A 26583-nucleotide genomic window follows, 5' to 3' on the forward strand; every position below is an offset into this window, starting at 1 on the left:
TTGCATTTTAATACAGCTTTCACTTTAGGTTTTCAGTTGTATTAAATACTTGGAATTTATTTGGCAAATTACATGTTCATGCGACTAAACCCCTTTTCAGAAAAGCACCCAGCAGCATCTGCATTCTGGCATGTTTGCATTTGCATTCTGTCAGCTCCAGCCTCACTAATAATACTGGTCTGTTCAGTCGCAGCTGCCAAAAGACACATTAATAATCTTATTACTCATTTGTAATGAGAAAAGGTAACAACTGCATGACAGGCTGAAAAAGTTGAGGCTGCATTCCTGAATTATTTCAAGATTTGACTGCTTACAGGAAAGATACTGCAATTAATGTTGGATTGAGAAGTCAAGTTGGAAGTCTGGGGTTTGTTTTTTGTTTGGTTTTGTGTGTTGGTTTTTTTTAATTGCAGCAACTAGTAGCAAATGAGCTGCTTAAGCAACTGAAAAAGTAGCTTTGCTTTTTAGATAACAGACTTTTCCTGATTGTACTTCTGTTTGTTTTTTCAGAATCTTTAAAATACAAGGGCAATTTCTTTCAAAACTGACTTCAGAAATAAGCAGCACTTCTAAATAAGTTAGGAGTGGGAACAGTGCTGCTGAATCACTGTCAGGGAAAGACTTACGTGTAATTTCTAAGTCATATTGCATAGGTTGGCCACGTTTGTTTTAATTTTGGAGTTTTTCTGGTTTGGAGGGAATTGCTTTAGCAGACAAGCAGGATTTGTTTCACCCCAGGGTAACTGGGGAAATACCTTCTCAGTAAGATCCAGCTGGAGTGCAGGGGCTGCTTCCCTAGGGGGGAGAGCAAAAAACCTGCCCTAGGGAGCAACTGGCCCAGCTGAGGCTGGATATGGACTGGGAATTAAACCTGGAGCTGGCTCCTTTTCAGCCAAGTGACAGGCGTAACAGAGGAGCACAAATGTCCTGTAGTCTGGGTAGATATATAAAAAGAATTTAAGTCGACGGTGTTGAGATCAAAGTGTTAAAACTGGATAATTTAAATCCTTTCGAGTGCAAAATGTAGCAAATTGGCCATGGAAGTTGTGTATGGTTAAAAATCAGTATGAAAGGAAAGCCAGTATGGGAAAGCTGATGGTGAAGGTTTATTTAGAAAGACTGCTAAAGGAACCCAGAAAATCTACTATGTTTTGTAAAAAAACCATCTGGGGAACAGCTGAAGTGGTACTCAGGCTTCCCTACAGCAGCACCCTCAGCACAGGATCATCCACCTTTTTCAGATCAATCTTTTTTTCAAGGATTAATACTGATTCTCAATTAACACCACTGCATATTACATAAGAGTACCTGCTCTAACATTTACACATGCACATATGAGCACTTATTATAGACTGACTTACCTAATTCACAATTTGAAATAATTGTTTTAATTTTAACCTTAAATAGTGGAGTGAGGGAAGAGGGGGATAATGGAAGCCAAAATGAAGTTGCCAACAAACTTCACAATATCAGAACAAGAATTCTGAACTGTTCTCAGGTTACTGCTGAATTCCTTTGTCCATGTACTGGACTTTGGTAATGCCTCAAATTCTGTTTATGGTGTGAAAGTAATAAGCCCTAGAAAAGAATATTCTAATCAAAAATTTTATTAAACAATCTAGATGTTTGACCTGCATTCAGTAGGAACAGTATTGGAAAGTTCAATGGTAAGGAAAAGGCATATGATTGGCCAAAAATGTTGCTAATTCATAATCATGTGTATGCTAATGCCCACTACTAACCTGTCACAATAACACTGCTTGCTTGATTCTCGTTAGCCTGGCATGCAAAAAGAATGGCTGGTTGATGCTCACTCTTACATTAACATACTAAAAGCATTGGAGACTAGAATGTGTACAGTTCATGTTTTGACTGCCCAGTTTCACATTGTACCTTTTCCACGTACAGGAAATCCTACCTCTAAACGTGTGTCTTAGACAGAGTTTCACTTCAGCGCAGCTGTGTTCTTTGTCACAAATCCCCCCTTTCCTGTGTCCCCTCACACTTTGCCTCCTTTTCCAATTCATCCTTCAATATGCAGTCGTGGTCAGGAGAGCTCCCGTGAAGTTGGAGAACAAACCTTCTGCCCCATCAGTGGAGGGGGACAGGGACAGGCCCTGCCTCTGCCACTCGCTGCTCAGCTCTGCTGAGGATGAGCTTGGGCTGGAATGTTTGCAGTCAGGGAAAAATGCAAGAAGAATTTGGGAGCTCTCACAGCTGCAGGGTGTTCTTTTATGTAATACTGCTTCTGTTACCAATAGTAAAAATGACTGAAAAAGATCTCAAGTTTAAACCTACCGACATCAATCCACCTGTTGTAGGCTCAGCAGTTACACAGTACAGTGAGGAGAAAGGAGAGCTGCTGCTGCTGTTAAACTTGTTTTCATGAATCAGGGACTTACTTTAACTGCATGACTGTGAGGCTAAGTGAAAAGGGTTGGTTTTATAGTAGCCCCAGTAATTACTTCTCTGTTGCTGTCACATCGTCCTGCAGGTGCCACCAGGCTCCCTGGGCACAGCCCCTGCCAGTGAGGGCTGGGGAGAGAAGCCCATTGAAAAGATTCCCTAGATGATGGTGTTTAATGAGCCCTGACAGTACGGAGGGGTTGTTCTGTGCCCTCTGGATGAGTTCACCTGCCACTGCAATGCTGTTGGAGCAGAATGTGGTGTTCCCCAAGACTCTGGTGCAAGACTGGGGAGAAAATGTAGAATTCACACCTCACAAGAAACCGCTAATTCTGGAATCACGTTTTTGGGAGGGTTGCAGTAATGTGGATGTGAGCACTAAGCTGTTTGGTCAGTGTCAGGCCATGAGAGGATGGAGCTGAGCCACTACTTTGGCAGTGGCTCTGGGCACAAGCTGCCAGCATGGGGTGTGCTGGGAGAGTCTGCACTAGACCCCATTTCTGTGTCTGCTTTCACCTCTTCTGTGACATTTAGCTCAGAAACTTGCAACTTCAACATTTATGCAGTAAGGGATGTTGAGGCATAAGGGAGCTTTCCAAAACACTGACTTCAGTTACTTTTTTTTTTGACTGTTGTGAATTTCTCTGGTCTTCTAACTACCAGGGCAGTCAGCCACCAGAAATGCAGCATTTTTAGATCTTCCTTGGGCACCTTGGCATGAACAGAATTCTCATGCCCTCATGAGAGGCAAAGAACACAATGTTTCCTGTTACACACAGGAAAAGGGTGTAATCTGCATTTGGTTTAAATAATTTCTTCCTCTTGTGACAGTGCCTCCTTTTGACACTGTACATGCTCCTTTGGCTTCTCAAAGCCATAGGTGGTGGTTAACCTGGCTGATGATTTAGCTGTCAGATTTTTTTACTGAATGACCTTTTGGTGTGAAAGTCTGGAGAAATGTAGCACTCTTAAGGGAAACTGAGGAATCTGATACTCATTTGTACTTGCTGTCTTCCTTTCTTCAGAAAGAAAAGGTTTTGTTTTATTATATACAAGCCTAAAAAAAGGTGTGTAGGAGAAGCAACTCAAACATAGGCTCTCTAGTTTGGCTTAGCCTGTTTGTGTCCATGTGTGCACGTGCACATACATGCCAGCCCTTTGTTTGAAAAGCCTTTGCTGAGCTTTCCTTTCCCTTTCCTTTCTAAGGAAATGCCCCAGAAATGCCCTAGTGAATGTCACTGTCAGGCTACTAAACTTGCCTCTTCCCTTTTTTGTGCAGACTCCAATTCCAGTATTCAAGAACCACTTCAAAACCCTTCTTCAGAGCCTCTCCCAGAGCCAGCCAGCAGAGAACTGCACAACCACCTCCTGCTCAACATTGACAATGACACAGAAAGCACTGCTCTGTAGTGGAAACTCTCCAGCTTCCTACAGATTCCTCTCCTGGTGGGAAAACTAACAGACCTAACAGTGAAAAGCTTCTTTTGACCATGTGGCAGGACTGTGTAGAGCTGTGACTTGTGCATCGCAAAGAAAGTGATCTGGCCATTCAGAAGAAGTTTAATGATCTGTGTCTCAACAATGGTTTTCAAAATCTTTGATGGAAGGAATTAATTACTGCAGAAACTTGCATAGGAAGCATAATTGCTGCTAATGCAGATGGTATTAGCAGAAATTCCAAAAGAGTAAGAAGCAGAACATTAGTTATTTAAAGTGCATGTACTATGGAAGTAATCTTTTTAATGTCACGGTTAGACTTTATTTCTAGTTCTTAGACATTACATGGAGATGCCTTGCAAGAGACATTCCCTCACTGATTTGCTGCAGATTCTTTTTAAAACATGAACCAAAAAATGCCAGAGTGCTGGTGGTGACTGCTGGTTATCAGTCACCTTGTCAAAACTGTGGATGTATTCTAGTGCCTTGAAGGACTGTCATACTGTAGAAGGAAAGTTACTGTCTCTTTAATCATTTCATTGCTACTTAATGATCAGTACTTAATACTTATTTCATAGTTATTTGTATTAACCAAGCCTGCTTTTGTTTATGTGAAACTTGCAACTGTTTCAAGATGAAGCTGTGGAAGCCTCTTTTCTGCTTTCATTGAAAACGGTTGAATTTTGAAAGAACCTTGAAACAGCTGTTTGGATGCGTCAGTTGGGTGAACATTTATAAAATTAAAGATTGTCTTTTGTCAACTCAAGGCATCTTTATTCAAGTTTGTGAGTAACATTGCTTCCCAGGGGCACGGGAGGCTACACAGTCATTCCCTGTTTGTAGCTTGTGTTGCTGGCTGCTCAGCTTGTTCTGCTTTTGAGGACTGCAGGGGGTGCCTGCTGGGAATGGGTGCATTTGGATGTGCAGCTTTCCTGCAGAACACAAATGAGTCCAGCTGCAAAGGGGAATGCTGGATACAGCCTGGATCATGGAGAGAAGTAAGATGGAGCAGGCCATACTATTTCTGCCAATGAGAGGGAGAGGAAACGAATCACTCAGGTAACATTTATATAACTAGTTCAGTTAAATTATAAATTCCTTAATACTCTAATACCTTTTATTGAAGTTACTAAACTAGGCCTCAGGCTTAACTACAAAATAAAACTGCATTTCATAAAGGTCTTGCCAAGAAGCATTGTACTTGGTGACACATTTTAGTTATCTCATAGATGCCCTGATTTGAAATGCCAGTGGCTGCCCAGTAGTTTCCTGACACCTCTTAACAGGGAAGATGACCCTGTTAGTGGGACCTGCTTTCCTCTGTCACTACTCTAGTGCTGTAACAAACTCGTGTAACTCCAAGCTTAGTGTTAGAAGCTCAAAATTCTAATTCTGTTACTAAATTTGACATTTATCTCAAACTGTGTGCAGTGTACCTGAATCCAGGACAGGCTGTGAAGGACTTAAATAAGTTCTCAGAAAATCATCTGGGCTTGCACACGCTTCAGCATTACACAGACAGTTAATTGTCTGTGCTGGGATGAGCAGCTCGGGTCCCACAGTGTGTGCACTCCCACTGGTATCCTCACTGTCATCCTGGGCAATACACAGCAGATTTCAGGCTGTTAGAACGAGCACAGGGCTATGGCACAGTTAAAAGTTCTGGAAACTTGCCCTTCTCTGCCCACAGCTGATCCTTTGTTCCCAGGAGTGAGTGCAGGACAATGGGCAGGGGGAGGAGCACTGAGTAATCAGCCTCAGGAGGGACTTCACCTGGTTGCCTCCAGGTTGGTGCAGTTAGTGAGTTCACTCGAATGGCTGCACAAAAGAACTCTGCCGAGGACTAGAAAGAAACCTGGAATAATGAGGTTTGTAAGGCTTTCATGTTGCTCCTGGTTGTCCTCTGGGTGTGTGTGCTTGTAAATGGCCTGGAGGGCAAGTGCAGCTGCTTGCTGGGGGGGCTTCTGGGGCTAAATTAGGTACATTTCTTACAGCCCAGTTATTTACCTCAGACCTTTGAATATAGTCTGCCAGTTTGAGGAGGAAGGTGAGACATTCTGCCACCACCTCTTCTGTGGGCTGTGATTCTGTCCAGCCTTGTGGCCTCGGCACGGGAGACGTCGCTGTTGCCACGTACCAGTCTGGGAACAGCCTGGTGGGGATGTCGTGTGTCACCACTAGAACTTTAATTTCCTGGAGTAAAGCACTGCAGGGAAAGAGAGTGAGTTCCATCCTAAAGTGCAGTAAGAAGGTTTTATGAGATGGTGAAATTTCATAAACTATGCAGTGAGTTGTTTGCATTCCTAGAGCTATGCTGGCAGTAGGGATTTAATAAGGAAATGCAGGAGTGTGATGGTAGCTTGGTTTGATAGGAATTCCATTCACAGCAAGGAATATGATGCAGTTTTCAGGAACCTGGTTTTTAGTGAACTAATTTGGGGCCCTTGAAAAACAAGGAGGTTAAGGTAAAGACAGTAGTAGGCTGAACTCTGTGGGACTGGTTGGGCAGTGTTGAAAGGACAAACAGGCTGGAAGGCAGGGACTAATGCTCTAAAGGTAATTTCTGGAATACCAGTACATACATCTGCAAATGTTTACAAAACAGGGTACAGAAACAATACAGCAGATTCCTAAGGAAGGAATGTTCCTATTTTCTGAAGCCTGTGAAGGCTGTTGACAGTTGAAGTTTTGGTGTCTTGAGGATGGATCCCAATACCCAGGGCTGGGCAAGAGCCTGCTGGCAGCTATCATCTTGGCTGGAAAATGTCAGCTCCCCTGTGGTTAACAGGTGTCCAGGGGAAAATAAAAGGTTGGTGTCAGTGTAGCTAACATTCAGTTTAACCTTAGGGAAGCGTCCTGCCACTTTGGCTAAAATCTTGTTTCATCTAAGTGGTATCAGACACTTACCTATGACCTTGATTTTGGATGGAAGCTAAATCTTGGATGATAAGATGGATTGTGCTCGTGCAAGACTACAGAGGAAAGGGCAGAGTTGTGACAGAATTGCATATTACAAACTAAAGTGTAAAAATAATTAATCAGCTGCCCCACATGGGCTTTCCCTTTGAGTCACAAGTGCTGAGGATTACACATGTGGTTCCTGTTATGTCTGACAGGACCCACCATCTGCCTCTGTCAGAATAACCCTCTTGGGCAGTTATCTGCAGTGCTGGGTGGAGCAAATCCCAGAGGTGAGCTGTGGAACCCACCAGAGTGTTATTCAGGTCTTAAAGCCTGTGGATGGAGTCAGAGGCAGTTATACATTTGTAGTTAGCAAGCTCTTAGAAGCCAAATTTGTACAAAGATGAATCAAGGTTGCTTGATCCCACTAGGAATTCAGGTAACTTACCTCTATTACATGACACATATAGCTGGGACAAACAAGTAGCAGACCTGAGACTGGTTCTCTTGGGTGGTCTTCTAAGCCATTTTCAAACAATTCTCTGTAATAACCTTGTTTCAAAAGAAAAACTGGCAGTTTGTCAAATGGTTTGTGGCAGTGGTTGCTGCAGTCAGTGTTGTGTGGGCTGTGCTGTGTTCTCTCTGCTGCTGCAGGCACCAGATTCACAGGCTGTGCTTTTATCATTCAGAAGAAACACAAAAGTATCGCTGCCTTGGGAATCTCTTCTTGACGTGTGCCCCTGCAATTCACCTTAGCTCCTAAAACCGCACCCAGACCAGCAGCTGAAGCCTCACATCCCTGGTAGCATTTGTTTAAAAATGTAGTTACATCTTCGTTGCTGTGGATGCAGAGGCAGAGCGCTTCAGCTGCACCCTCCCTCCCCTCTGCTGGGCTTTGGCGGTAGCTGATACAGGTGTTTAAAACGCCCAATTGCCTTAAATGCTTCGTGTGCTGGAGGCAGGCTCTGGTGGAGCTGGGCCCGGCAGCTGTGCTTACACGTGCGTGCAAACACCCTCAAAAATAACCCCCTCAGGGTTCCTAACCGTTGTGTTTGATTTGCTTAGGAAGGATTCCCAAGGGACAAATCTCTTTACAGAGTTTAAAACCAGCCTTTTCTTATGCCAAGGGCTCCTGCGCGGCCTGCAGGGCTCCCTGCTCCGCGCTGCCGTTTGTGGGACCCACGGGCCTGAACCGCCCGGGGCTGCCGTGGGGCCCGGGGCTGCCGTGGGGCCCGGGGCTGCCGTGGGGCCCGGTCCCGCCCCCGCCCGGTCCCGCACCCACCTGCCACCGCCGCCGCCGCCCCCGGGCCCGGCCGGGCCAGCACCAGCAGCCTGTGCAGCGGGAACCGGCCCTGCGGGGAGGGGAGAGCAGAGGAAGGGCCGGCCCGCTCGCACCGCCGCTCCCGCGCCTCCCGCACCTCCCGCGCCTCCCGCACCTCCCGCACCTCCCGCACCTCCGCCTCCCGCCGCCGCCGCTCCTGCAGCAAGGCCAGCAGGTTCTGCCGCTCCAGGGCCCTGGGCTCCGGCGAGCCCGGCCGCCCCCGCGCCGCGGCCTCCCCCGCCATGGCCGGCGGGCGCGGGGCCGCGCGGGGCCCGGGCAGGCAGGGGCGGCCCCCGCCCCGCAGTGAGTTGTCTCTGCAGCTACACCAAGCCCCGGGGCTGGGTGGGAGGCCGGGCCGGCCCCGCTGGGCTCGCCCGCCGGGCTCGGGCTGGTTTGGTTCCTTGGGGTGCCCCGGTGGCGTCCCAGGAGCGCTCCCCACGGCGGGGCTCCCTGCCCAGCCCCGGGAGCCCCGGGAGCCCCGCGAACGCATCACGCTGCACCGACCGGGCACCGAGTGCTTGTCGCTTGTTATAGCAACATAGGTAGGAACAGAATCCAGACTTCCTGAGTTCCAGGCAGTGCTCAAACCCCAAAGAGCAGAATTAAATATTTAAAATAAAAAAGCTCTCCTCTGCCTCGCTGCCTTTCTTAACTCTTTACACCCCTCCGGTTGCCGGTTTGGGTCTAACAGTGGTGGTGCTGAGCTCTCAGTGCCTTTCCCAGCCAGGACCCAATCAGAAATAAGGAAAGAATCAGGGAGGAGGGTCTGTCTTCTTAAATAAAGAAATACAATTTAGAAAGCGTTAAGAATTACATTAACCCTCTGCTAGTTATTATTATGTACACCAATTCAAATTAGTTGTCATCATCTGGAACCGACCAGCCAGCTGCTATGCAAAGTAGGCCCAGAGGAAGATCCCAGCACATACACACAACAGCAGGTTGATGTTCAGGACGTGTTTCACCAGTGGTTTCTCCTCCAGGGAAGCCAGAGGAAGGGGCTCAGGTTTGGCGGGCGCCGCGCTCTCGGCGTTCTCCTGTTTGCGCTCCATCCCGCACAGCCACAGAAAGGTGGTCAGCACCTTCGAGGTCCTGTCGGCCTGAGTCGGACCTAAAAAGACAGTCAATAGTGAGGTGTGAATATGACCAACAAAACAGGCCTCAGGCGTGTGTCAGTGTGGTCCTGCACAAAAGGTTTTGATGCAAAACGCACCAGCCTTCTTTAAACGAGCACACTAGCTATGCTGAGATGTAGGAAGCCCTCGGTCAGCGTCTGCTGGGGCTGAGCTCAAGTGCTGCTGTTCCTAACATTTTAAGAAACGGTGACAGTAGCCCAAGCTCTGTTGAGGGGACTCCACACCAGACGTGCCAGCTGGATTCCCCCGGCTCTGGGGCAGGCTGGAGCAAACGCCTGAGGGCCGGGAAGGCAGCGCCCGAGAGCAGCACCCGCAGCCTCCCCAGCGGCCGGGGGGGCTGCCCTGCAATCCCCAACCTCCTGATCTTTTCCACAACTTGTTATGGATCACAGGAGTACACAGCAAAAGCTGCAAAGTGACATCAACAGTGTCCCAAGCCTGGCAAAAACAAGGGAACGAGAATCATCGCTGGAAAATGCAGAGTGAGTTACTGGGTATGTTTGTACCTAATATGGACAAGTACAAGTTTTAAAAAATGTAAATCCTCCTTCACTGATCTGTCAAGAACTCCCTCCGCCCAGGGCTCTGGGTTCTCCCTGCTGCTAGAGTCGATCAGAAAACATCACTGAAAAACAGAAATGGAATTTCATGAAAATAATTGTGTTTTTCCTCCACCCTCCCCTTTTCCAACCAGTTCTCCTTGCAGCAGGAGCACGCAGCACCAGTCTCAGGTGCAGATAACAGGCATGGCTTTCTGTGTCCCATCCAGCTCCCTAATGTCAAGCATCTGTAAATGCCATCAAGAGATGGAAAAGAAACTAAACTTCTGTTCAGGTGACACTCTCAGGTAAAAACATTTTAGCATGCCCTGAAGTTACAGAAATCCAGAGGAAGCAGTTTTAACGTTCCTTGTCTTCAAAGGCTTTACACAGTGCCTAGAGTTGTTAGGTGTGGGTATTACTGAACGTGATGTTGGAGCACTTACATTTATTATCATTTGAACTATTTTCAGAAGCAATGCTTATATCAATCTGGAGAGCTGGACGCTCAGCTTCACACACTCCTTTTGCAGCATCAGGGCAAGGGCTGACTGCTAGGTCTTTCTTGACTGGTAGATCCCCACGTGTGAACCAGGTAAGCCGACTTATCTGATGGCATGAAGAGTGGAGTTAAAGAAAACTGCTTCCATGGTCGTTTAAAGGACTGCCTTAGCAGCAGAGCAGCCTGCAGAGAGAACACTTAGAGGGGCTGAAATCTGCTCTCCTGCTGTGTTGGAGCAGGTGAACAGCAAAGTGCTCAGCTGGTAACTACAGGAGTGATGGCCCCCACCGGCATGTTGGGTTTGGTTCTGTCTGGAACACGAGAGCTGTTTGTACAGAGACACTCTCTGAAGGATGGAATTCTTCACTCTTACTGAGGAGGAGACATTCTGCACGGGACCATCACTAGATGCAGACTGAGAGCAGGTCAGTGAAGGGAGCAAAAGAATGGAAATTGTGGCCAGGGAAGAATGGTTCAAAGAGCAGGGGCTGTTGAGAGGACAGGTGGGTGTTATGATAATTTTCTTCAAATATGTAAAAGCCTCACTAAAGGAGGAATGTTCTCATTATCAATGGTAGGGCAGATAGGAAGGGATGAAAGCAACATGAAGCTGGGAATATCCAGGTTGGAGATGAGGAAAAACTGCTACTGGAGGGCAGGTGGGCTCTTGAGGTGATCACAAACCTCCCTGGGTACTCTCCCTCTCTGGGGATTCCTAAGAATAAGTTCACCAGGTCTTTCAGAAATACACCAGGTTAGTCCTGACTTGAAGCAAGAGGATGTGTTGGCTGTTGGATTTCTGAAGGTCCCTTCTGGCCCTTCTTTCTGCTATTACTGTTTCTCTGTAGCCTCGGTGTATCTATGGAGAATAGTCAAACTGGCACAAACCTGTTCCAGAGGAAGTGTGCTCTCTGCCCTTCATTTCTCTTTCCTGCGAGTAAAAATGGTTCCTCACTAAATTAGTAAGGCAGTTGATTAAGATGACCCAGCAGCTGGAATTTCTTGGAAAATAGAGGGAAAAAGCTAATTGTCATGGATTAAACACACGCTGGAATTTAAGAACAGCTCTTTGTAGCATCTACTGTTTTCTACCAGTTTCCACAGTGGGACTCTGGATTTACGGGACCAAAATCTCAAGGGGCAGCAGGGAGCTGGAGCAGAGCACCTGCTGTTACAGGTTATTGCAGGTGTGATCAGAAATGAAGAACAAATGCAAACGGCCATTGCCAGATCGTTCATCCCCACGTTATTCCCGTGGGTGTGGTGCGGGGCACCCAGGAAACCAACAGAAAGCAAGGAAAGAAACCCCGAGGGGTGACGCACCATGTCTTCCGTGGGGGGCTCTGTCAGCATGCTGACGGCCAGCGTGGTCAGCGTGGAGATGGCAGCCAGGACCATGGAGAAGTAGAGGTAGTGCATGTACTTCACCACGCCTGGGCGGAGGTCGGTCTCGCCGCACTGGGGCTCTGGGTAGATGAAGTCCAGCACCAGCCGGACGAGGCCCAGCAGCAGCCCCACCACCAGGCCCCAGAACGCGCCCTGGGAGAGGAGGGACATTCTGTGCTGGAGCAAGCAGCCTGCACCCACTCAGGATGCTTTCTGCTCGCTGGTTTTACTTGGTGGGCTTCCCTCTCTGCTCTTGCTATCTAGGTCTGCCACTGCTGGTACAGCAGCCTGGCACCTCTCCTCTGCAGGGTCAAGTGGGTCCTTAATTTCAGTATGGAGGGAAGGTAGAACATCATCTAAGCGTAACATCTTACACAGAATACTTTGAAGAGAGATATTTACATCCTAATGGTTGCCTTAACCCTTGGGATTCTCTGCCTAACCAAAGCTCTCCCTGGGAAGACTTTCCCCCTGTACCCAGCACCAGTCTTACTGGAGCAACTGGAGGTTTAGGACCCCTGATGCCATTTGGTTGCTCTTCTTCACTCTCTGGAGTCACTCTGCCTTCTGTAGCCCCCGAGTGCAGATAATACAGTCCATGTAGTCAGCAAGCTGGTGACTGGTAAAGCCTCTAACAGGCTTCAAGATTTCTGAAGGACACTCTGCCACCCAGCAACGCAGTCACCTCCCTGCTGCTGAAATGCCAGGGGAGTCTGAAAAGCAGCAGGAATTGCTGTCTCCTGCATCATGTTGTTTGCCCAGCTGTGCAGAGTGCGGGGTGCAATCCTCCTCCCAGACCCCACCAGAGGCAGCAAAGCCCAGCCTGGGGTGAGGGTTTGAACTGCAAGACTCCCCTGGGGACAGTGAGGCCACAGAGCAGACTGTGCTGAACACAGAGGAGTTGTTACCTTTTCATTAGTTCTTTTCCAGAAGCAGCCCAGTATAAACACCATTGCCACGGGGGGCTGCAGGTAAGAGCTGATGGACTGGATGTAAATAAAGAGCTGCCCTCCCTGGCCAGCCTGTACCAGAGGGATCCACAGGATGGAGATCACAGTGAGCAGCAGCACAAAGACCCTGTGCGAGAATATTATGCCATTACTGTTTGCTCAGGCCACCCTTTTCCAAGTGTTCAGCTTGCAAGACTCCAATTGAGATCTCTCATAGCCACAAGGCCCCACCCCAGCCCTCCAGCAGACCTGTGCTACCAGAAAGTGCCCCATGGGCCTGGGGGCAGCAGGCTGCAGGGCATCCCGAGATGTGTCCCTAGTGCTCCAGCCCTGAGGCACTGCCCGTGTCCTGGCTCTCCTACCTGCCAACAATCATCAGTTCCCACTCAGAGCAACGGGGACGGAAGTGTTTCCAGAGGTCCATGGTGAAAATGGTGCTGGCACTATTAAAGATGGAAGTCAGGGAGGACATGAGAGCTGCTATCATCACTGCCATCATCAGGCCCCTGAGTCCTGGAAACAGAAGGAGAAGTGCAGTTGCCCAAGGAATCCCCAGCAACCCCACTGGAGGGTGTCCTCAAATTCTCCTTTGAACTAGAACAGACTTTTAAAAGTTTTCAGCTTCACTTTTAAAATAGCCAGTGATAAGGAGGTATTAACAGTTGATTATCATTGTTAAACATCTGTGCTTTATGTCTGATCCAAATTTTACTAAATTACATCTCTGGATAGTGGGCCATCACCCATCTGTCTTTTTTCACAGAATCACACAGAATCACAGAGTGTTAGGGGTTGGAAGAGACCTCAAAAGATCCTATAGTCCAACCCCCTGCCAGAGCCACGTTGCTGGCTCCTGGTCATCCTTCCACCCACTAACTTCATGCTGTCCCTTTGCCACTGCCCCACCAGGCCCAGCATGAACCCCACTGAAATGATAGTTGCTGGCTCTTTTTCTCTCTGAACTTCTCTCCCAGACACCTTTTGGCTGGTGCACACCATACCTGTCAGTGCCAGCACCGTTACCAGGCTCCTTACCTATAGGCAGAAGCTCTATGACCAGCTTAGGATAAGCAATGTCAGAGCAGCCAGAGGGGTTGCCACAGATTTTCCGGCAAATTTCCGCGTCCGCACAAGCCACCAGATCTAAAAGGAGGAGGAGCAGTGAGAGGCAGTGAGGGGCAGTGAGGGGCAGTGAGAGGCAGTGAGGGGCAGTGAGGGGCAGTGAGGGGCAGTGAGAGGCAGTGAGGGGCAGTGAGAGGCAGTGAGGGGCAGTGAGGGGCAGTGAGAGGCAGTGAGGGGCAGTGAGGGGCAGTGAGGGGCAGTGAGAGGCAGTGAGGGGCAGTGAGGGGCAGTGAGGAGCAGTGAGAGGCAGTGAGGGGCAGTGAGGGGCAGCGAGGGGCAGCGAGGGGCAGCGAGGGGCAGGGCTCCACAGCCACAGCACACCAACAGCTCTCAACAAGTTGTCTCCTGAATGTTTCAAACTGCTTCCTAAGTGAAATGCTGGCTTCTCTGTTTTCCCTTTTTTCACTTCCACGCAAAAGATGCTGCCAGCATCGGTAGCTGCCCTGCTTTGGATGACTAGTTCTTCTCTAGGAATGTTGCTTCCAGGAGTACTAAGGCACCTCTGGCTCAGCTCCTCAGGGACAGGCACATCCACACGTTCCTGCCCAGTGAGCAGTTTATGACATTCCAGGTGCTATGGTGGGAGTTGCAGGAGGAGCGACTCGGTGGGTGCAGGAGGGGCCTGTGCCCATGGCCAGACCATGGAGCAGCTGCAGGCAGGAGCTCAGAGGGATCAGCACAGCATGTGGGAACAGCTCCAGCCAACTGCTGGAGCACACGGAGCAGGGAATTGGTGCCTGGGAGCTGCTGCAGGAGGGTGGGCATTCTGCACCTTAGGCTGGGAAGGAAATTTCTTCCTAGTTCGGGCATTTGATACATTTACCCTTATTCAGCAAAGGCTGCCCCAGCTCCACAGCCTGGGCATGACCAGCAGGGACAGGGGGATCTCTCCTTCAGCACTTACCTGGAAAGAGAATCCGGCTGATCATGCCTGGCATGACCATCATAAAGAGGGGCAAAATTTTCAAGTAGGAGGTCATCAAGGAGCCTCCTTTGGCATGAGAGAGGTTTTTAGCAGCAAGGGACCTCTGAACGATGACCTAGAAATGAAGAAATGGTTTTGTCTGCGGCCAGCAGGGGTGATGTGATGCCAGTCACACTTGTGTGTAAACTTTGTGCTCTAAACTATTGAAATCCTCAAAGGGGGAACACAGAGCTTGGCTGGAGCTCTGTGACTCTTGCTTCAGATCCCAAGTACCTTCCAGAAATGTAGATATAAAAGGCACAGCTTGTGTCATGCAATCTGAGCCGTGCTACTGCAGTGCACCAGGCTGCCTCACCCCTGTCCTAGCTAATCATACTTGGGCTTAGAGTTTTCTTTTCTTCTTCTTTTGCTGGGGACTTCCCTGACCCGATGGCTGAGCCTGCCCAGGTCAGCAGCCCTCCTGCCAAGCAGGACAGAGTCTGGAACAAGCAAAGGGAGTGAAACGAAAGAGTACTGCAGGAACATCAGGGGGTTGCTTAGGGCTTCAGTCTGGCTGGCTCTGGTGTTGTCACTAGGCGGGGTGGCACTCAGAGCCCTGGGAAGTTGAAGGAGTGAGTTCACAGCTGGTTCACAAACTTAGGACAAAAATCATCTCTGTAGACTGGGATTAGCTCAATACATACGTTCTCACCCCTTTTTATGTTGAAGTGATTGCCAAAACTTAGTTGTGCATATCAAGTTTTGCAGCTTTAGGATTGAAACCATCAGATTTTAATGAATTCCCATCAGAAACAGTAAACCAGTCCAGGCTCTGGGCAGAGCCTACGTTTGTAGCTGGATTCAAACAACCAGTAACGTGTCCTTGAACCCGAACAAAGCAATAAGCAGTGACCCACCTGATCTGTACACCAGTACCACAGGGATGGAATGGTCATTCCCACCAGAACTCCTGGCCAGGGAAGGTCAGAGTTAACAGGGTCTCGGAAAATGTGAAAAGCATCTTCCCTTGGCAAGCCACAGCTGCTGTTCTCCTTGCGGGTGCTGGGAATGGCATCAAAGTATTTTGTCTGCAAACCTTCAAGGCCGCCAACTTCAATGAAGCCTAAAATAGGTCATGAGAAGCAGTTATCACATCATCCTGCAGATTTTCAGTCTCTTTAGTTTGCTATGGAGGATTCCCCACAAGTATTCCTTAAAATCAGAAGCTCTTGACTCCAACACTGAGCCAGGGGATAGCACAACACTAATCTGCTGGCAACAGAAGGTTCATCTCTAGTGTTGCTTCAAGGCATATTTCTTTACAGATTTTTTAGGGAGCACTTGAGCATTTTTTACTACATAAAGAGCTACTACAAGGTTATTTGTATAAGCATATATTCCAAGAGGAAAATACATAGAAGGCAGTTCCCAGAACATCAACTGAGTGATCAGTTGTGCTGATCCAGCTTGTTCATAGCACCTTGTAAAGCTTCTGTCACAGTTTGAGTCATAAAGCCCCAGGGAAACACTCACTGAAGACCATGAGAGTCACGGCCCCAATCAGCATGATGAGGGTTTGCAGCGCGTCCGTGTAGATCACAGCTGCCAGGCCACCTGAGGGAGCAGAGAGGCAGCAAACGGTGGGAAACAGGGTCTGTTATGTCGTGACATCCCACCCTGTGCTGAGGTTTTGGACGAGCAGTGGGAGCTGAGCCCTGTGCCCAACAGGCTGCCTTTCCTGACCCTGCTGGGGGGCAGCTCAGCCAGTTCCTCTGCATGATACTTTGGATGAAATGTCTCAAGTTTTAAATCATAATGACTCACTATTTTGTCACTAAAAAGCCAAAGTCCAGTATAAGTACTTCTACGGGAAATAGATGGAAAAGCTCCAAAACTAAGGCCAAGCTGAATAAGGAGGAGAAGAAAAAAAAAAAAGGGGGGGGTGGAGGATCTTTATGAGCAACATCACTGGGGTGAGCACTGGGAAAGGAGCAACCTTTATTTGTTTGGGATTTGCACGGCTTTTTTCCATTTGGCCACTTGAAAGGGCACCCAAGGCTCTCCCATTACACGGCTCATTGTTATGTTAATCTCTCACACCACCCGAAAGCCCAGAGGAAAAATGTATTGTGCAAATGCCTGAGCGCAGCTTCTCCTTAAAGCAGAACTGACCCGCACCCGGAGCTGGGGTGGCCTCATCAGGGGTATTCGTTTACTCCTACCTGGTAATTTCTTCCTAATGGGTGAGCTACCAGTTTTTTCTCCCCCCTTCTCATGGCAAAACCAGACAGCCTGGGGAAGGCAGGGCTCCCAGGACGCCGGGTGCAGTGTGTGAGCTCAGCTCAGCACAGATCTGTGGTGTGGGCTGAAACAGCCACGTACCCGCAACCGTGTAGACAGCAGTGATGGCCAGCAGCCCCGCCACGGCGATGTACAGGTCCCAGTGCAGGGCCTGCTGGATGAAGAGGGCCCCAGCGTACATGTCCACCTAGACAAAAAGCCAGTTAGCACAGCTGCAATGATATCACAGAGCCCCTCAGAGCCTCCTTGATTTGTAACTGCTCGCGACTCCCTGGCTGCCCTCAGCATCTTTTCCATGTGGCACATCCCTCTGCAGCCCCTGCTCCTGCCTCCTGGGCATTAGGACCAGGCTTGGTTGAGTCATGGGGGACAGGGAGGGCAATGATTGAGCTGTCCCAAGGGAGGGGTACATGCACAGTGCTCTCTGAAAAAGACATTTTTAGGTGAGGTGAGCTGGTCTCCCCAGAGCACCAGGGAGCTGGGCGGAAAGCTGTGCTGGCCAGGGCACAGCCTCGGCCTGCCACCAGCCCCAGCAGCCACGTGCCATCCCGTGAATTCCTCCCTGCAGACACAGTGACAGTGAGATAACCAGGAGTGTCCTGGGGCTGGGACCCAGCCCTGACCAACTAGCTCTGCAGCTAAGTGAAAATGCTGCAGTTTAGGAGGGATTTAGGGTGGTCAGACTGCAGAGCAGAGAATGGCACAAGTGAAAAAGCACCTGAACAATCCAGTCTCTCTCAGGACTCTAATTATAAGAGATTTGCACCAAATGGTTAGTTGTTTCTAGAGGAGAACCCAAGCCTGGTTCCTGGGTGCCACCTGAGCCCCATGACCAGCATCTGCTCCAGAGGGGAACCAGGCAGGCTGTGTCCCACAGCGTGTCCCACTTTGGCCCCAGACCCACGGGAAGCACTCAGCAGGTTGCCCTGGTTCACGTGCTGCTGCACAGTTAATGACCAGCCCGGGAGGTGTTGTGCAAGGCTTGCTCCAGTTATCTGTCCAAGGCACCATATCAAACGGGTGCAGTAAAGCACTAAACTCTTTTCATCTACACAGATATCAACTCCCATGTTCTTATTTATCCCACAGAACAGTGTTTGGTGTCTGCAGGCAGGAAAGTGGAGGGGGAAGAAACTGGGTAACCTGCCAGATGTACAAAATCCGACAATAAATGCATCCATGCTCTCAACTTGACTTTTCAGTGGGACATTGCTCAGACTGTTCACACCAACCTTTCCCTCCTGGGGTAGCAAGCTTTCAGGAGAACCTGACGTTATTCTGTTTGTGTAGGTACTCAAAACAACTACAGTCAAACTTCCTCAGTTTTGCTGCTTCCTGCTAACACAGAGAAGGGCCAGTAGTTGCACTTCCCCACCTTGCTGATCAGCGAGTGTTTCCATGGTGAACTTTCAATCTGTTTCTTTTTCTACTTACAGATATTTTGGTGAAGATATAGATGAACAAGTAGAGAATCGCCAGGAACATCTGAATTCTTTTGCCTCCAAAACGTCTCTGCAGGTACTCAGGCATGGTGGTGACCTGGGCAAGAGGTGCTGTCAGGGTGGGTGGTGCAGGGAGGGCTGCAGGAGGACCCCTGGGGCCTGCTGGGGGGGTCTGAGCAGGGAGAGACCCAGGGTGGCCCTGCCAGCTGCACTGGACTGGGGTTTGGTTCTGCCCTGCCTGCTCAGACCTGCACAACAGCTCAGCAGGCACTGGCTGTGCTGCAGTGTCTGATGTAGGGCTCACTGGGAGAGCTTCCTCCCTCTCCTGGGGAGATGGAGCAGCTCTGCCCCATTGCTGGGGCAGCAGAGCAGTCTGACCCCACAGCCAAGCCCTTGGTGCTGTCCCCAGGCAGCAGCTCTGGTCCCCTTTAGCCCAGGCCACCAGAGCAGCTGGGAGCACTGTGGCACAGGTACAGCAGGAGGTGGTTAAGCCCATGAGCCAAACAGTTCAATTACCAGCACATCAGTCATGGACACAACCCCCATCTACTTACCCCTGCTGCTATGTAGATGGGCAGGAACAGCCAGGCCAGCACCAAAACACAGAACATCCCCTGCAAAGGAAAGGGGAAGAAATGTCAGTGAAGCTAGTCGGGACTGTGACTGGGTGGATCAGGGGGCACGGGGATGGGGTTATCCCTCAGGCCTCAAGGCCAGCAGCTGGTGGTGACCTCTAGCTCAGGCAGCTGGAGGCTGAGCCTTTGGAGCTGCCAGACCCCTGTGTAGCAGCTTTTCGGTGTTGGAGATGCCCTGTTGGGCACAGAGATGGCCCCAGAGCCACTGTGCACACTCACGTTCCACTCGTAGGCTGTTGCGGCAATTCCAGAGGCAGCTCCTGACCCAGCCAGGCCAATGAAGTGGCCACTTCCAACGTTGCTGGCAAACAGGGATGCACCCACCTGGGGAAAGACAGGAAATGGGATCTGCCTTGGCACGAGGCGTTGTTCTCAGCCCAGTGATGGCCAGCTCAGTGCTCCACACCCCCAGTGGATTCCCACTGTGGATGACACACAGTGATGCTCTTCCCCCACTCATAACTATGGGGGACATGAAATCCTCGTCACCCTCTGCCACCTTCTTTTGCTTACATGTTCAGCACTCTGGCACCTCTCTCCACCTGCTTTCATCATTCACTGCCTATTGCTCATTTGTGGGCCTGTTTGGGACCATCCTGCTTCCAAAAGAGTGTCAGGTCTCTCACAGGGAAGCAGAACAGAAGGTAACAAGTAGACATGTTCTTACATCAGTACCTACTTATTCACCCAACCAGCCTAAATGAAATGCCCACCCAGCACACTGGCTCAAGGCAAAGCTGTGTCCACCATGGAGACCCCCCAGTTAATTCTGGGAATCTCCAGGCCAAAGCCTGCAGAACCAGTCAGCTGGCTCTGGTGGGGCACAGGGCTGTGACGAGTGTCCTGCAGCAGCAGCACTTCCCCAGTCTCAAAAATGGAAAAAACCCTCCTTCTCATACCTGGGTCTTGGTAAAACATGGAAGTAACTTTTTTGTTTTCTGTTTGGAGAAATGAATTCTGCTTGAACAAAAGTGCTTTTCAGTCTTGCTGCAGCCTGGGGGCACGAGCAGTGTAATGATAAAGATACTTACAGGCCACCAAACCATCTGTCCCCCAGCCAGGAAGTAGCCTTTTACAGTGCTGCGCTGCGTCTTCCACATGGACTGGGAAAGCAGAAAAGCAGAACACAGGTTTCAGCAACCACCTCAGCTGCTCTCAGAGCATCACCAAGCCATTTCCCTCACAGCAGACTCTCTACTGTCATCAGATGAAAGCAAAGGGTTCCTCGAAGGACCTGCAGCTGCTGCTGAGAAGTCCTGGGGGAAGAGAGAGCAGCAGCCGAGGGAGGGGACCGGCCAAGGCTGAAAGCCTCGAGCAACGTTTTCTGTCCTCTCAGCATCCTGATTAAAGTTTTCTGTGATTAGCAAACTAAATCACTGCAGAGCATGAGGAAGACAAGCAATTTTGGACAAGAACTGAGGCCACCCCTAGTTATTAGATGCAGCCAGGAGAAGTGCTCAGTGTTGCAGGTATTACTCATTGGCTCCTGCCCTTCAGAGATTTCAGACAGTTTTGTGCAACACCAGGAGAGTTATGTACCACACCTGGAGGGAGCAACTCTTCAGCCCTATGACAGCCAGACTGTCCTTCTGCTGTCATAAAAACCATGCCAAAAGGATGTCCTGCTGCCTTAATTATATAGAAACAGTATTTTTAATTTACAGAGTCTGCTGGTGAGACCACTGTGGACAAGCACAGGTGATTTATAGCAGAGCAATTCCTTCCTGGATGAACAAAACAGTATTATTAGCAATACTTTGTACTTAGACGACCTCTTCCTTCCAAGGGTTCTTAAACCCTTGGCAAACACTAGAGCTGAACAGCTCTCCTCTGGAGCAGCAAGGACACTTCCCCATGCTGAAGTGAGGAAAAGGACCTGTAAACTCTACTTTCCGCTTGTTCAGTTGAATCCCAGGAAGTACAGCCAGACTCAAGCCAAAGGAAAATCATTTGAGGCCCAAACAGCCTTAAATTTCAGGATAACAGGGCATGTATGAAAGCTTTTAAGGGGATCTGCTTACCCACAGCCCAACTGCGAGGACAAATACAAAGTACAGCACAAGAACAACAATGTCTATGGTGTCCAGCATCTTCTGGGGAAACACATCCCACAATGGGGTGACAGAGGAGGGGGTGCTGCTGGTGGGCTCCATGGCTTCGTATGCAGGCCAAGGGTTTCTTTATCTTGATGCATATATCTGGGGGAAAAAAAAAAAAAAAAGGTTACACAGTTAGGAGAGGGTGTGGCAGCACCATGAAGGTGTTGATTGTTTCTTGAGCAACTCGGGTTATCGGCTCTGGCCGTGGTTCTCCTTCTGCTGGAACCATGGAGAGGGCTCTTGTCTCTGGCATTTGCCTTCGTCCATGACTCCTGTTCTGTGATGGGAAGATGCTGCCAGCAGGCTGGCCAGCCACAGCTTGGTTGGATTCCCCTTGCAGTGAGTAATTGTCTGACCGGTGGAGAAAGTGGCAGCGCTGCAGGACTGGCCGTGGTGAGAAGCTGCTGCCAGAAATGTGCCCATGATGAGCCACCAGGATGTGATGGCATGTGAGCTGCTCCGGTGGCAGTGGCATTGTCCTCCTTGGCCACAGCAAGAGCTCAAGCCCAGGTGCAGAAGGTGCTGGGACTGAGCACCTGAGCCCAGCTGCCTTCCCCATCAGGAACGGGGGTGGCAGCATGTCACCCAGCAGAGGGATGGACAGACCTGCTGCCATGCCAGAGCGGGCTGGGGCAGCAGGGATGAGCAGCTGGTGTGGGACCAGGACCAAGGGGTGGAAGAGCCAGTGCTGGGGTTCCCTCCTGCACACCAGCCCACAGCAACATTCCCTGTGGACAAGATATTCAAGTCCTTCCCACAGGAATAAAACCTTGTTTTCCTATCCAGAAAAGCCTGATAAGATGTGGCACCTCCAGAGTGCCCCGTGGTGCCAGGCATCCTTTGGCAGAAGGGGCAAGATAAAGTCCATGCAGGGAAGTTGGCCAGGGGGTTGAATTAACGCAGTTCCTCCTGGTTGGTTTCCTCCTGGGTTCCTCCTGGGTTCCTGGTGCCCTCACCCAGGCTGGGCCCCACTCCCAGGGCAGGAGAGGAGGTAGGGGCAGCGCCAAGGGGAGCCCCTGGCTCGGGAGGCTAGGTTGGCCACCAGGGATCCCCAGGCCCAGCACCTGACTGCCAAGCTCCAGCCATGGAGCAGCTCTGGGATGATTTCTCTTACCCCGCTGAGCCGAGGAGACAGTTCCTGTGAAGAGGGGCAGAGCTGTGCTGTCCGGCCTCGGTGGGGCCCCGCAGCCGGCTCAGCTCCGGCTCCAGCTCCTGGTGTCACTGGGACAGCTGGGCCAGGTGTCTGCTGGTCCTCGTCCTCCTCCTGCCTACATGGCTGGCCAGGTCCTCTGGTCTCTCTTACACTTGCCTGGCAAAACTTATAAGCTCCCCCCTGCCAAAAAGCTGAAGAGGGTGGGGCTAAGGGTGGCCCACACCAGCCCCGGGCTCCCGGTGTGGATGGTTGGACAACAAGCAGTCAAACAAGTTCTTCATCTGAACACAGACCAAACTGGCCTCCCTATCCCTTGCCCACGTCTTTCACAACCTCCACCAGCTCCACCCTGGAGTGGAACCACAGCAGGAACCTGCCCCAAACTCACCTGGGCCTGAAGAGCAGCCAGCTGCTCTGCGGCACCGGCTGCCCGGGTGTGTGCAGGGCAGAGCAGGGGTGGAGTGACGGTGATGGAGATGCAGCAACTTCTCCTGCTGAGCAGCATTCAGGAGGGACAAGCCCTGCCCTGTGTTCCCATACACCTAGTCCTGCAGCACAGGCTCTCATGCAGTTATGAAAAAAGTTGGGCAATGAAGAAGTTTCCCAGTGGCAGGTACCATCCCATCACCTGCTTTCCACAGCTGAGGTTTGTATCTCAAGACATCAGAAGCCTCCAGCACAGGAGCCAAAGGTGGTACAGAGCCGTGTTCTGGTTGAGTGGCAGCACAAGGCTGGGACCAGGGACTTGCAGCACCTCACAAAGCCTTTTCTGTGCCTTATAAAGCCCCAGATCCCACTGAATTCCTTGAGAGCTTCTGCCTGGCAAGATGCAGGGCACTGGCCATCAGGTCAGTGCTATCTTCCCTCTTTAAGAGGCAACATGTCTTGGTTCTTGCTGAGTTTTTACTGGCGTGCTTAACCTCCAGGAAAAGAAACGTGAGCTTTGGTGTGGCAGCCTGTGGAAGTTGCAAACCCTGCTCTACCACCGCCTGCTTTCCCTTTTGCAGCTCAGACTGTACAGATATTGCTGTTTCTTTTCATCCCGAGACACTTCCCACCGGAGAGCTGGTGGCAGGTGGTTGTCACGAGTGGTACAGCTGGAGCTGCACAGGCTCCATCTCCCCGGGATTCAGCCAGGAATGCAGGGGAGCCCTGTGCCTTCCCCTCCCCGGTGCCTGCGGGTCCCGGCAGAGCTCTGCAGGTGTTTGTCATGTCCATCAGGAAAGAAAGGAACTGCAGGATACACTCCAGGGGAAATTCCCTGAGCTGAATACAGGTGGTGGGTGAAAGCTCCTGGTGCGGCTCCCAGAGCTGGGGCGAGGCCGAGCCTTAGGAAAAATGTGGTAGAGTCAGTTGCTCCGATTTCAGATCCTAACTCCGCCAAGGCCCAGTGGAAATTTTGCCCATGTTGTGAATTCAGCTCACAGCCCTGGTCTCCCTCGGTTCCTGGCACAGGCAGCAGCGCTTTCCTTGCCAGAGATTGTGAGGAAGGAACATCCATGGCATGGAAATGAAGCGGCTGAAGCCAGCCCTTTATCAATGGTCCCGGGAGGGACGCAGCCCACGTGGGTCTGGAGTAACCCATCATGGCTGTGTCGCTCCAAATTTCTCCTCAACGGGATTTTTTAAAGCATTCCCAGGTCCATCCACCTCCTCAAGACACCCCTGGTGGCCGGGGCGGGGCCGCAGCCCCCAGCCCCACGCACCCGCCGGGGCTCCGCGACTCGGGGGAGAAGCTGAAATGGAACTTACTGCGCTCAGCTGGGTCTCATTCTGCTCCCCGCGCCGGGCACCGCCAAGCTCTGCCAACTGACAGGCAGCTTAAATATTGCCAGAGAATCGGGATTTGCCAGCGGAGCCGTTAACGGTGTCACAAGGAACGAGAAGGAATATTTATAGTCAAAGTTAAACTAATGGCCCGAAGTTACTCCTTCGGTCTCACGTGGCTCTGGTGAGAAGTGTATTATTTTCACTATCGGGGCTCAGGGGTCAAACTCCACAGAGGGCCTTTCTCTTAAGCAATCTGCACAGCTGGAGAAGGGACAAGGAACAATAAAAAAAAATGCCTGCTGATGTCCTCCCGAGCTGACAGCCCACGACACGGGGGGGAGCTGACAGCCAGTCCCATCTCTGCCTCGCAGAGAGCAGAACTCCTCCATGGGCTGGGGTTCATAACTGATTTCTGAGTCTGGAGGTTAATCCCAGACTCGAGTTGCCTTCAGGGACCAGACTGGAGGTTTTGGCATCATGTCTCTGAAAAACCTGATAAACACTTAGGGATAAATAACGTGCAGAAAGTGATGCTGAGGAGGGACCTCCCAGTGCAGGGAGAGGCCGTGGCAGGAGGCAGCTCATCCTGCTCTGAAATCAGGATGCAGGGAGACCCAGGTCAGCACTGCTGAGGACCCTGTGTCTCAGCACTGGTAGCCTGCAGACCAGGCACTGGCACTGGCCTTAAGTGGAGTTACCTTAACTGGAGTTACCAACCCAAATTCTACTGTATGTGATCCCCTAAGGGCATGTTTTACTGGCCAGTCCTCAGCTCTTCTGCAACACCCTGATGACAGTCAGGTGAAAGTCTCTGCTGAAGCAGGACAACCCCAGGGGACACCAGCCCCGTGCCCTGCCCAGCTCCACGCAGCATCTCTGAGCACAAATGCTGCTTCTCTCTCACTCACAGGTCACTTGATGTTGCAGCTGCACTGCTTTTACCAAAGCGTTTGTGAAACTTACCCCTTCTCTGACAATATCAGCTGCTAGAAGCAGTTCAGCTCTCACCTTCACTTTCAGCTTTCTAGACTGACAGTGGAGACAAATATTTTACATAAGAAAAGGCACCACAGAGTCTGAGAATCCGGAGATGGTTTAATTGGTCCTGCTGGAATTTGGGAAACCCAGATTTTCCTAAACTGTGTTAGAACAATGACAATTCCTGGGGACATCAAATTCATCATCCAGGTACCTTGTTCCACCTCCCAGTCTGTGCTGCCTTTTTCTGACTTCCAGCCCTTCCAGTCTGAAGCAGAGACCTCTGTTTGTCTCTTTGGCATCTTTTTTGGTACCTGGAAAATAGTTACGGAGTTTGTCCCTTCAAACTATTATCAAGACACCAAGAGGGAGGATTCATACATGGTTCCAGCTTGGCTTGGCAATAGCAGCCTGGTGCTGTCTTATCCCAGCCAGCCCACCAACAGGAGCTCTGATCTTACCCTCACCATGATGTTCCTAAAGCTGCTTTTTTTTTTTTTTTTTTTTTTTTAATATTCTTTCCCCCATTTCTTGCAAGGAAGAGTGAAAATCCTTAAATAATCTGAAGTTTGGAATGTAACCTGGGATTGTCATAGCCATTGTTTCCTGTCTCTGTCAGAGGATGGAAGTGGCACCCCGTGGAGCCGGAGCTGTGCCAGGGCTGCATTCCCTGCCCTGACCCCAGGCTGCTGCCTGAGTTATTATTTCCTTCCCCAGGACAGGCTTTCCTGGGAAGATGATCCCATGACCGAGGCTGACGCAGGCATTCTGCTCAGGCTGGACTGTACAGGGCTGAGAGGAGAATGAGCCAGCACACCGATTCCCTCCTGCGTGCAGGTCTCAGGAAACACCAGAGCAGCGTGTGCGGTGAATGATGCCGACTGCACCGGCTGCAGAGGAGGCTCCAGGACATCGTTTCTGTGGGGGTTTGTGGGCTGTGCTGGACCCTGCAGCGGTTTGACAGCCACATCAGGGAGCTTCGGGTCCCCAGGGCTGCAGAAGAGCCAGGCTTGATCAGCCAGGAGGGGTTTGAGCACTTTGAACGCAGGTGTCCAGCCAGGGATTCTACCTGTAACATTTTTACTACCTCTGCTCAGAGCTGTTCTGCAGTGGCTGGTTCCGTGACTCCCAAGCAGGACCCAGTGACTGAGCAGGCTGCTGTAAACAAGCTAAACTACAACCAGGAAATCTGATATGAAACCAGTCCCTATCTATCTGCTGTGAGTGTAAAGGGAGATAAATCGCTCCAGGGACGTAAACTCAATCTCAGCCAAGAATTCCTTTTCAGAGGGAAACAATTCACTGGCTCACACACTCACTAAATGTTTTCTTCTGAAGGCTGCAGAAAAAATCCATACTATTTTAAGAATGTGTTGCTCATATTCATCACAGTGTCCTGAGTGCTGGCACGCAAGCTGCTCTCTTCACACTTACACAGTTATTTTCCCCATACCAGCCTGAATCCAGCAAGGTTGGATCCTGCACCTCTCTCCTGTAGGTGTAAGGGGCTGATATGAAGATGTGCCAGATGCAGAATTCCTCACGCCTTCACCTGCAAAGTAATTTTTGCCTGGACACAAAGGTACATGCAATCAGAGGCA

At 50.4% G+C, this 26583-nt stretch overlaps 3 protein-coding genes across 13 annotated transcripts in view; 1 reads left to right on the plus strand and 2 right to left on the minus strand.

Moving 5' to 3' along the window:
* ARHGAP17 (Rho GTPase activating protein 17) overlaps positions 1-4604 on the plus strand; it is a 43852-nt gene extending 39248 nt beyond the window's left edge. For 2 of the 5 annotated variants that reach the window (XM_051632045.1, XM_051632046.1), the window contains 2 exons: positions 1623-1667; positions 3686-3775. Coding sequence is in view for 3 of the 5 variants with exons in the window: in XM_051632046.1 (XP_051488006.1) it covers positions 1623-1630 (8 nt within the window). In the remaining 2 variants the exon portion in view is untranslated. Of the gene's footprint in view, positions 1-1622; positions 1668-3685 lie in introns of all 5 variants that reach the window. The other 3 variants (XM_051632043.1, XM_051632047.1, XM_051632044.1) reach the window with 2 other exon arrangements.
* Positions 4604-8707, minus strand: TEX47 (testis expressed 47). 3 transcript variants are annotated; one of them, XM_051632048.1, is made up of 7 exons: positions 8199-8700; positions 8027-8096; positions 7193-7296; positions 6751-6815; positions 5851-6049; positions 5280-5439; positions 4604-4867 (listed from the first exon to the last, which is right to left on the minus strand). In XM_051632048.1, the coding sequence occupies exons 1-7, from the start codon at positions 8553-8555 to the stop codon at positions 4830-4832; spliced, it is 993 nt and encodes a 330-aa protein (XP_051488008.1). In that variant the 5' UTR covers positions 8556-8700; the 3' UTR covers positions 4604-4829. The 3 variants fall into 3 exon arrangements, 2 of the variants coding, with proteins under 2 accessions (XP_051488008.1, XP_051488009.1); XR_007890867.1 differs by lacking the exon at positions 4604-4867 and adding an exon at positions 5617-5698 and having other exon boundaries at positions 5346-5439; positions 8199-8707; XM_051632049.1 differs by lacking the exon at positions 5280-5439 and having other exon boundaries at positions 8199-8707.
* A 167-nt stretch (positions 8708-8874) lies between these two features.
* On the minus strand, positions 8875-24211 carry SLC5A11 (solute carrier family 5 member 11). 5 transcript variants are annotated; one of them, XM_051632532.1, is made up of 16 exons: positions 23987-24211; positions 21004-21180; positions 20014-20085; positions 19202-19306; positions 18902-18961; positions 18340-18444; positions 16987-17092; positions 16138-16218; positions 15522-15727; positions 14605-14740; positions 13614-13721; positions 12941-13091; positions 12537-12705; positions 11566-11781; positions 10187-10349; positions 8875-9176 (listed from the first exon to the last, which is right to left on the minus strand). In XM_051632532.1, exons 2-16 carry the CDS (start codon positions 21133-21135, stop codon positions 8956-8958), a joined length of 2031 nt encoding a protein of 676 aa, XP_051488492.1. In that variant the 5' UTR covers positions 21136-21180; positions 23987-24211; the 3' UTR covers positions 8875-8955. The 5 variants fall into 5 exon arrangements, with proteins under 5 accessions (XP_051488492.1, XP_051488493.1, XP_051488494.1 ...); XM_051632533.1 differs by lacking the exon at positions 23987-24211 and adding an exon at positions 22623-23547; XM_051632534.1 differs by lacking the exon at positions 23987-24211 and adding an exon at positions 22196-22221.
* Positions 24212-26583: the final 2372 nt, after the last annotated feature.

This window comes from Apus apus, chromosome 14, assembly GCF_020740795.1.
Source record: "Apus apus isolate bApuApu2 chromosome 14, bApuApu2.pri.cur, whole genome shotgun sequence".
Lineage (NCBI taxonomy): Eukaryota > Metazoa > Chordata > Aves > Apodiformes > Apodidae > Apus > Apus apus.

Excerpts from the sequence above, each read along its gene's own strand:
- TEX47 (XM_051632048.1), bottom strand. The coding sequence starts at position 8,555 with ATGCGTTCGCGGGGCTCCCGGGGCTCCCGGGGCTGGGCAGGGAGCCCC. Across the intron at positions 7,297-8,026 it reads GGCGGCGGCGGCGGTGGCAG|GTTATTACAGAGAATTGTTT; the intron begins GTGGGTGCGGGA and ends TTTTGAAACAAG. Across the intron at positions 5,440-5,850 it reads ACTATATTCAAAGGTCTGAG|GATGACAGTGAGGATACCAG; the intron begins GTAAATAACTGG and ends TGTATTGCCCAG.
- SLC5A11 (XM_051632532.1), bottom strand. The coding sequence starts at position 21,135 with ATGGAGCCCACCAGCAGCACCCCCTCCTCTGTCACCCCATTGTGGGAT. Across the intron at positions 19,307-20,013 it reads GACAGATGGTTTGGTGGCCT|GTGGGTGCATCCCTGTTTGC; the intron begins GTAAGTATCTTT and ends GTCTTTCCCCAG. Across the intron at positions 14,741-15,521 it reads GGTACTGGTGTACAGATCAG|GTCATCGTTCAGAGGTCCCT; the intron begins GTGGGTCACTGC and ends CTTCATTTCTAG.